Genomic DNA, 9,024 nt, shown 5'->3' on the forward strand with positions numbered 1-9,024 from the left:
AATCCAGTGCTTCCTAACAGTCCTCTCCACCCCACTCCCATCCCCAGCTCACTAACAAGTCTTTCAATTTCTTCAACCGAACCACCTCTTTCCCTCCCCAGGGCATTTGCCTGTGCTGCATCTCTACATACCTTTGGAGCCTCTTCCCCTCACTCTTCTTCCCAATCTAAACCTTTTACAGCCTCTAGATCCTCACTTGACACTTCATCTGAGAGGCTGTGCTTGGCCATTCTATGTAAAATAGACCCCTGTTGTTCTCCACCTGAGTCACTTGTTTCCTAATATCAGATTTTGCAATTCCGTTGTCAGGTTATTTTCTGATGTGTTTCCCCAGTATTAAGACCTGTGAGGCCAGAGAACTTGAGTCTTATTTACCTTTGATTTTCTGGAGATGTGCTTTTCAATACAGGAGTGTGGCACTTCTGAACTGAGATGTATAGTAAGTGTAAAACTGATACTGGATTTCGAACACTCAGCGTGAGAAAAGAATGTAGAGCTCATTCATATTTTTATATTGATTACATGTTAAAATAATGTTTGGACAAACTGGGTTAAAGTAATGATTACAATTATTTTCGCCTGTTTTACTTTTTAATGGGGCTACTATTTAATTTTTGCTTACGTAAGTAACATTACTTCCAGGCTCCAGGACAATGCTCTCTGAGGGCCTAGTACAGTGTCCTCCCTTACTTTATGGAGTGAAAGAACCAATGTTAAGAGACAGACCGAATGAATGGACGAGTGAAGAGATACGATCTCTGCCTTTTATTAGTAAAATGGATATGGCACTTGTCATGGAAGGCAGGAGATCTGGGTTCTGCTCCAGAATTTATTGGAAACACCGTATAGCCTTGGACAAGCACTTGCCCCACTCTGGGCGCCACTCTGCCCATCAGGCAACTGTTCTCTGAGGTCTGGAAGTGAATGATAAGAGAATAAGCCGCGGAGAAAGGTGGAGAAGCCTTGTACAATTTAACTTGTCTTCTGGAGGCTCCAGCTTAACACTAGAGCTTGGGCCGACGGGAGGAGGCAGCAAGAATCACAGACTAGAACCCCGGAGCCCAGCGCCGGGACCGCCGGCTTCCTCGGACGCACGTCACTGGGGCGCGACGGCGTTGTCCGTCCCGTCCTCGAGGCGGCAGCGGTTCAGGTCCCCTCGGTGAAGGCGAGTGCCGCGCTAACAGAGGGTCAAGCAGTACTCGAGTCTCTCCGATGCTCGGTTTTCAGCACATCACCTTCAGCCGCACTCCCTGCTTCTTCACCGTCACGCGTTTCAGGAAGCCGGGAGATAAGAAACCCGCTCACCGCGTCCAGAGTTGGACCTCAGCGCGGCTGCGCGGGGCACGTGCGCATCCTCGGCGGAGTCCCGGCGATTGGCTGTGACGTAACTTCCGGCGTGAGCAGCGAAAGCCGGGAGGGCGAGCGAGAGAGAGAGAGGGAGCAGGCAGCAGGCAGCAGGCGGGCGGGCAGCACGGAGGGAGGGTGCGAGCGAGCAGTGAGTGAGCCAGCGAGGGCGGCCGAGTCCCTAGAACAGCCGAGATTCCTCCTGTCCCTCTGACCCCCTCCCCGGAGCCCACAGCGCCTCCGGTCTCCAGTGGAACGGACACGGCCCGGCCCGGCCATGGCCTCGTTGCTGAAGGTGGATCAGGAAGTGAAGCTCAAGGTAGCGGCACCGGTCCGGGCCTCCTTACCCCTCGCTTCGATTCCCGAGCAGTCTGACCGGCTCCCCACTCCCCATGGCGTCTTTGTCTCCCTGGGGACACCGGCTCTGAGCTTCCGCTCGGCTCAGCCCAGCCCCCCACTCCCGGAGATGGCATCGGGGGAGAGGATATTATAGGGTGGCCTTCTGAACCGCGTCTGGTCGTGGAGAGCCCCGGGGAGACCTCCGCGGACACGTGGTGGACTCAGCACTGTAGGCCAGTGACAGCTGGAAGTCCCCCAGCCCAGCAACGTCCCCGCCTCCGGATGCTACCGACGCTCTACCCCCACCCTTGGCGTCAGGCCTGCCTGGTATCAAAGGCTGGGTCTGAAGGGGGGTCGGCTCGTTTGTGAGCTCACACCTCCCCTCTCTACCTGTCGTTTGTTTGTTCTCAAATTCAGACGAGGGAGGGAGGGAGGGAGGGTGGGAGGGAAGACAGGAGGGTGCTGCGCTTAAGCCCCGCTTCTCTCTCCTGAGATGGAGAAATGGATCCTCAAAAAAATAAAGTACTTACAGTCTGGGGGCCTCTCAGCTTCTCATTACAATTACAAGGTGAGGGGAAGACAGCTGGATTTGTTTTCCCATCCTGCCCTTACCTCTGTTGGCCAGGTACTGACTTGCTGTTACTGAATTGCTCTCTTTGTTAATTTTAGGTTGATTCTTTCAGGGAGCGGATCACAAGTGAGGTGAGTGCAATAAACAAAAAATAAGTATTGGTTGATAGTTGGGAGTTTCCCAAAGAAGAGATCTGTAGAGAGAGACCGTCCCACAATTATTAATTGAGATGTATTTTCCTTCATCTGTAGGCCGAAGACTTGGTGGCAAATTTTTTCCCAAAGAAGTTGTTAGAACTTGATAGTTTTTTGAAGGTGAGAGACCCTTTTCTTCAGATTTCCCAATTTATTTGGCACTGGCCTTTCTGTCAAACGAGGCAAATCATGTGTTGATTCCATTTTGTTTTGTACTGTTAAACACTCTCATTTCTTGCCCTTCAAATGAAATACTTCTTTGTTCATTTTGAAAAGACTAATGTTGTTTTGGGGGTGGGTGTCTCTCTTTCAGGAACCAATCCTAAACATCCATGACCTAACTCAGATCCACTCAGACATGAATCTCCCAGTCCCTGACCCCATTCTTCTCACCAATAGCCACGATGGACTGGACGGTGTGAGTGTCCTGTGTTTTTCTTTGGATTCTGAAGCAATAGGTTCTCTATTCTCTGTTCTCTATTTCCTGGTCAGTTCGAACATGAGCAGAGGAGAGACAGCAGGATTTGGATCTAGGAACGGGGGCTCTTACAGACCTGATGATTCGAGTACACCCCTTTCCAACCCTGATTTTCATTTGTAGCATGAAGCACATAACCTAACGCTTCACTGTCCTGGAGTGAGTTCCACATGGGAATAGCTACAGGTTCTCTCAACTTACGTGGTCTGTCCCTGTTGCTCTAAGCAAGCAAGACTTTTCTTACCTGTTCCAATGTCTTGGGCATTGTTAACAGGATGAGTAGTTCTTGCTGTATAACTAGTCCCTGTCTTTTCCCTGCATCTTTAGCACCTAGCACTTGTCAGTTGTATGTTCACATTTTAAAATAACACTGATGACACTGTATTGTTGTTTGAATTACTGTCTCATTGATAGAGCTTGCAGTTCTGGAAAGCAGAAACTGTCTTAATCATCTTTGTATCCTCAACACCTAGTACTGTTCCTGCTACATGTAATAAGTGCTCAATACATGTTTGTTGGTTAAATATTGTGCTTCTTTGTGGAACTAGAAGATTTGTACATATTCCCTTAATTATCCTCAGCCTGCATTGAATGGTTCATTTTTCCTGTTGTTTGTAGTATCCATCCCCCCCTCCCCCGCCAATTCCTTAATGTGTTCTTTGAAAGGTAAGAGTGTAAGTTGCTTTGTGGCAAGAACGTTTTCTTAAAGCCCTGTGTATGCTTAGTGAATTGTGCATAAATTAATAAAACAACTTCTGGGGCCAAAGAAGGGATTGGACTTGCTTTAAGGGTAACTTGTGATGGGGGTGTGAATGTCGAGAGCAGACTAATTCCTGTCTCTGTGTCTTTAGCCCACTTACAAGAAGCGGAGGCTGGATGAGTGTGAAGAGGCCTTCCAAGGTAAGAGTCTGCCCCACCTTACCCGCTCCCTGGCCAGCAGCCCTGAGCAGGAGGATTGGTCTGACAGTCTCCTGGTCAGGAGACAGAATCGGATTTTATTTTCCAGAGTCAGCATTCTCACGTTCTCCAAACATAATCATTATTTAGCACCCAAAACCTAATTTCCCAATAGACAGGGAGGGTTTAATGTAGTGTGGACTCCCAAGGGAGAGAGTTTAGAAGTGGCCACACATCTCAGATTTTTCACAGAAGTCCCAGTTTTGTGTTATTTTCTCTTCTTTAGTAATATTGGTACATTAAATCTTTGGAGTATATTTTAATTTCCTTATACAGATTTTTGGCACACTTTAGAAACTCCTTTGCTAATCCTTACATTTTCTCCTTTTGAGTCTCAGTGGTGTCGTGGTTTGCAGATAGGGTTATGACAGATAAAAAGCAGAGGTCATAACATCTCATGGGTCTGGGAGGAAGAGAGAAGGGGTCTGGGAGGCCTGGGGGTGGGGGGAAGGTTACAATGTCCTGCTCCCTACCCGAATCATTTGACCTTCGTGTCCCTGCCAGGAACCAAGGTGTTTGTGATGCCCAATGGGATGCTAAAAAGCAACCAGCAGCTGGTGGACATTATTGAGAAAGTGAAACCTGAGATCCGGCTGCTGATTGAGAAATGCAATACGGTGAGGCAGGGGCTTGGTAACCTATAGGCTGACCCCAGATAGCCTGGCTTGACCTGAAAAATGTTGGGTGTGGAGTGGGAGGCATGGAGGTGATAAGGGAGTTGGCACATTAAGTATCTTGGCTCCTGTGCTCCTGGTGTGTGGCCCAGCGGCATGGATTGTATGCTTCACAGCTTCAGCAGAAAAGGCAAGGGTCCTCATTTATAACTTTGTTATTTATGATATGTATTTTGGTCCTCTCACCCTCCAGGTCAAAATGTGGGTACAGCTCCTGATTCCTAGGATAGAAGATGGGAACAACTTTGGGGTGTCCATTCAGGTAACATGCTCATATCACAAACTGAGAGGAAGGTTCAGGAGGTTACCTTCCTTTCCCCTGGCTTTGTCTGTTTTCCCTTTCCCTTCGGTCCACTCTCTGGGTGACGTGGAAGTGACTTGACCCACTTGGTATTTTTTAGGAGGAGACAGTTGCAGAACTAAGAACTGTTGAGAGTGAAGCTGCATCTTATCTGGACCAGATTTCTAGGTAGGGTTGCTTGGGCCTGGCCTAGGAATCAGGGACTGGTGATGTGGCAAGCACTGTCCGGGGTCCCCTGCAGCTTCTTCCTCTTCTCTCTCCTTCCAGATATTATATTACAAGAGCCAAATTGGTTTCTAAAATAGCTAAATATCCCCATGTGGTAAGTAAGGGTTTGGGGGTCTGAGGGTGGAAGTGGGAGGAGAGGGAGGTCGTTTCTGGGCAAGAGTGGCCTGTGGACGTCTGGCCTCGAGCACTAGCCTCTTCTCTGCCCTCCTTTCAGGAGGACTATCGCCGCACCGTGACAGAGATTGATGAGAAAGAATATATTAGCCTTCGGCTCATCATATCAGAGTTAAGGAATCAATATGTAAGTGACCTTGGTCCCTGCCCACAGTCACCCTGGCTATTAGTTCCGGTGATCCTTTTCTTGCTATGCTCTGGGGGTCAAGACGGAGGATGGAGTACGATAAAATGAGTAGGATAAATTCTCATCGACTGAGTGTTGAGAACTATGCAGTCATTGAGAGTACATAGCTGGGGATCCCCCTTTCTTTTTGGACAGCAGGGAGTAGAGTGCAGCGTAGGTGTGAAGATGTGGGCATCAGAGTCAAGACGGGCTTAGGTTCAGAACCAATTCTTTTTGTAATCTGTGGCCTTGGCCAAGTTGTTGAACCTCAAATTTCAGTTTCTTCATCTCTAAGATAGAAATTAGAGAATCTATGGCACCAAGGTGGTTTTTAAAAATGAGTGAAATAGGGGCATCGGTGGCTCAGTTGGTCAAGTGTCTGACTTCGGCTCAGGTCATGATCCCGCAGTTCATTGGTTGAACCCTGCGTCGGGCTCTGTGCTGACAGCTCAGAGCCTGGAGCCTGCTTTGGATTCTGCATCTCTCCGTCTCTCTGCCCCTCCCCTGCTCTCTTAAAAATAAATAAATATTTTTAAAAAAATGAGTGAAATAACACATCAAAAGATCCAGTACAATTGTTGCTACATTAGGTGCTCAATAAATGTTAGTTGTTATTAGACACTTGGGGCCTGGGGAGTACCCAAGAATCCCCATGGGTGGGTATCAGGGTAGGCGGCCACCTGAATTAACGTTTTGGTGAGTGAGATTGGGATTATGTGTATGATTGCTTAGGGATTTGTGGTGGGTATCTTGTTTCTTTGGGAAGTTGGGGTGGAATAAATGTGTGATTCTCTGACCTTTTCTCCCAGGTCACTCTACATGACATGATCCTGAAAAATATCGAGAAGATCAAACGGCCCCGGAGCAGCAATGCAGAGACACTGTACTGAGGCCAGGGCCAGGGCCAGGGGACTCTGTGAGTCTGGCTCAAGACCGACATTGCCTTGGTTTGTTACATGACTATCGTGATGGGGAAACTGGCTGGAAATAGTAATCACACCTCTCTCTGTTTTTAGTTAGAGTCTAATGAAACTCTCATGTAGTTCTGTGACGTGTTTACCTCTTTTTTCAGGCCTCAGGAACTCTTCTATTTCCTTCCCTAATACCCCACACCCGACCTGTCCTAATTTCTGGAGAACTCCAGGTTTGTGTGTGCAGGATATCGGCACAAGAATACTTGTGTTTTCTCTCCCTGCCCTCTCCCTCCTGTGTCTTGGGCTTTGTGTTTTCTTCCTTCTTTTGATTAGTTGATTAGAAGCTGAGGGAACTGGAAGGAAAGTGCTAGGTGTTTTTAGGAACTGGAGTCGGGGAGGACCAGCTCCTCTCTTCTGACATAAGGTTAGTGTTTCTTGCCACTGTGTGGGACATTGGATCCTCCCTCCCACAGTTTCCCTGGTGATGACTTAGGGTTTCCCATTCACATATATCCCACCTTGAACCTGATCATGACAAGAAACACCTTAAGCCTTCAGCCAAATCCCTAGCTCCTGGAGATGTTTTTCTAATTAGGATTTTCACATATACATATGTATGTGGTATACACAGACAGAGCATATGCCTTCCTATTCTGTTACATGATTTCCCCATCCCGTCATCCGTGGTGGTGTCCCATGCACCCCCCCACCCCCCGATCCCATGAACTCTGTCACACACACATCATTCAGAAGGTGATAGTTGTCTTAGTCCTCACCCACCAGGGCTCTTTGTTCTGCTATTATAGCCTCTTGGTGTCCAGAGGCTGGGGAGTTGGAGGAGAGCTAAGAGATGAGAAGCAGAGGATTTGGGAAAGGCCCCTTTCTTTGTGACTTGGGTCCTTTTGGGCGTTACTGCAAAGGATGGTCCTCTAACTCCTAGCGGCCTCTTCCCAGGCCAGTTGTAAATTGGGGTGGGGCTGTCTGCAGCTGTGAGGGCCAGATTCTGCTGCTCCTGCCGGGCTTTCCTATGGGACAAATGTTCCTTTTATTTATAGTATTGTGCTTCCAAGGAAAGCAGCACCTGTGTGTGTGTGTGTGCGCGCGCGCACGCGCGTGTGCGTATAGCGTGTATGTGAAAATCTGCTGGGCAAGTCAAAACCATAGAAGAGTTGCCTCCTATCTCTCTAATCTTCCAGAGATATCACTTGATCCAGCTTTTCTGTTAACCTTCCCAAACCCCGACTCTTTTTGTTCTGCCCCTACTGGAGAGTCAGTATCCGCAGTCAGCCTGCCAGCGACTCTGTCGGTATCTGTTTCTGACTTTTATTCTTCCCCTGTCTCCTTGCCTTCAGCCTCAATCACATTTCCGCCAGGATGCATTGTTTTTACTCCCAGAATGCTATAGAGAAGGAGTCAGGATGCTGTCTTCCCATGAATAGTACTCAGTAACAAACCAATTGCATTTTAGTTGGGCAGTGCCCCTCCCCACCCTCCAGATCCCTTCCAGCTGAAACCCTTCCCTACTCCCACCATGTGTTTCTCAGTTTCCCTTTTTGTTTGTTGGATTATTCTGCCCTTACTTCTCACTCTACCACCCTTGGATCGTAATGTAAAATTCTTTTACCATGTCAAGAAATTATTAAAAATGCAGGTACTTTGACCTCTTTCTAAAGCTGCAGATCCTGGTGCGGTGCTCTGGTGGCTGGGGACATGCCTGTACTCAAGTGCGTGCACATGGGGACACCCACCTCCACATACGCCACCAGCTACCCTGTTGGGTACTTTTATACCATTTGAGCTGTCTTTTTTCTCTAAGATAATGGAAAGACTGAGATTTCTGCCTACCAAGAGGCAGAGGTGGTCCTTCAGTTGTGTTCAGTCTGAATTATGTGAAAGTTCGCTCTTCCTGAACCTAAGCTGCTTCTGTCCCTATCCCTTCCAGATCCCAGCTCCTTCCTGTCTTCCTGGTGATGCCCATGAACTGCCAGTAGAGGCCACTCTAGTTCCACGTATGGGGAATCACCTGGTTCAAGGCACACCCTACCATGTCATTTTTCTATACATTATACTAATTTTCCCCACTGAGTAGTGGCTTAAATTTCTTGGGGGAGATGCCAGGGACTCCTGGATTTGGTTTTCCAATAACTTGGAGGGCTGTGTAGGACTCTAGATGAAATAAAGTTTCCTCAACTTCCACCTTGCAAGGTAGCTTCTGATATCCAGTGATTCCCCTCATTGTCTGCAGAAAGAAATTTGCGATCTTGAACAGTGGAGGAACATTTGCTGTATTCGGCCCCAGAGATCAGTACCAGTAGCTGACAATTTTTGAATGCCTCCCCTGTGTTAGGCTCTGTTAAGTACTTTGTGTGCATGGCCGCATTTAGTTTTCACAGATCTCGGGTGGTTTATCCCCTCTTTGTAGGTGAGGACACTGAAACTCATGATAAGTGATTCCTCTGAGGTCCCACAGCTTAGGGACAGGGTGAGTGGGGGGATTGGTGTACAAATCTGACAGCTGAGCCCAGGTGCTCACTGCTTGTGTCCCAACTGACTAGATCAGAGGCCTGACATTACAAAGCAAGGGCCTGGCCTTTGGCAGCTGGCCAGGTGCTTCTTGCTGAACTGGGTCCAGGGAATATTGGGGGGTGGTGCCTGCTAGGAGGTAGGAAAATGGACAGTTCGGT

The 9,024-nt window shown here is 48.2% G+C and overlaps 1 protein-coding gene across 2 annotated transcripts; it reads left to right on the forward strand.

The window, feature by feature from the left end:
- Positions 1–1,368: 1,368 nt before the first annotated feature.
- On the forward strand, positions 1,369–8,020 carry PSME3 (proteasome activator subunit 3). 2 transcript variants are annotated; one of them, XM_039256781.1, is made up of 11 exons: positions 1,369–1,663; positions 2,353–2,385; positions 2,506–2,568; positions 2,762–2,866; positions 3,778–3,826; positions 4,388–4,500; positions 4,751–4,819; positions 4,959–5,026; positions 5,126–5,180; positions 5,301–5,387; positions 6,236–8,020. In XM_039256781.1, the coding sequence occupies exons 1-11, from the start codon at positions 1,622–1,624 to the stop codon at positions 6,314–6,316; spliced, it is 765 nt and encodes a 254-aa protein (XP_039112712.1). In that variant the 5' UTR covers positions 1,369–1,621; the 3' UTR covers positions 6,317–8,020. The 2 variants fall into 2 exon arrangements, with proteins under 2 accessions (XP_039112712.1, XP_039112711.1); XM_039256780.1 differs by lacking the exon at positions 1,369–1,663 and adding an exon at positions 2,162–2,251.
- The last annotated feature ends 1,004 nt before the right edge of the window (positions 8,021–9,024 follow it).

The sequence above is a fragment of the Hyaena hyaena genome, unplaced genomic scaffold, assembly GCF_003009895.1.
Source record: "Hyaena hyaena isolate Hyena2069 unplaced genomic scaffold, ASM300989v1 scaffold_589, whole genome shotgun sequence".
NCBI lineage: Eukaryota > Metazoa > Chordata > Mammalia > Carnivora > Hyaenidae > Hyaena > Hyaena hyaena.

What these genes read in the sequence shown, in the direction of transcription:
- PSME3 (XM_039256780.1), top strand. Translation starts at nt 2,177, where the DNA reads ATGGAGAAATGGATCCTCAAAAAAATAAAGTACTTACAGTCTGGGGGC. An exon ending in CTTCTCATTACAATTACAAG is followed by an intron (nt 2,252 to 2,352) that starts GTGAGGGGAAGA and finishes TGTTAATTTTAG; the next exon opens with GTTGATTCTTTCAGGGAGCG. An exon ending in ACTTTGGGGTGTCCATTCAG is followed by an intron (nt 4,820 to 4,958) that starts GTAACATGCTCA and finishes GGTATTTTTTAG; the next exon opens with GAGGAGACAGTTGCAGAACT.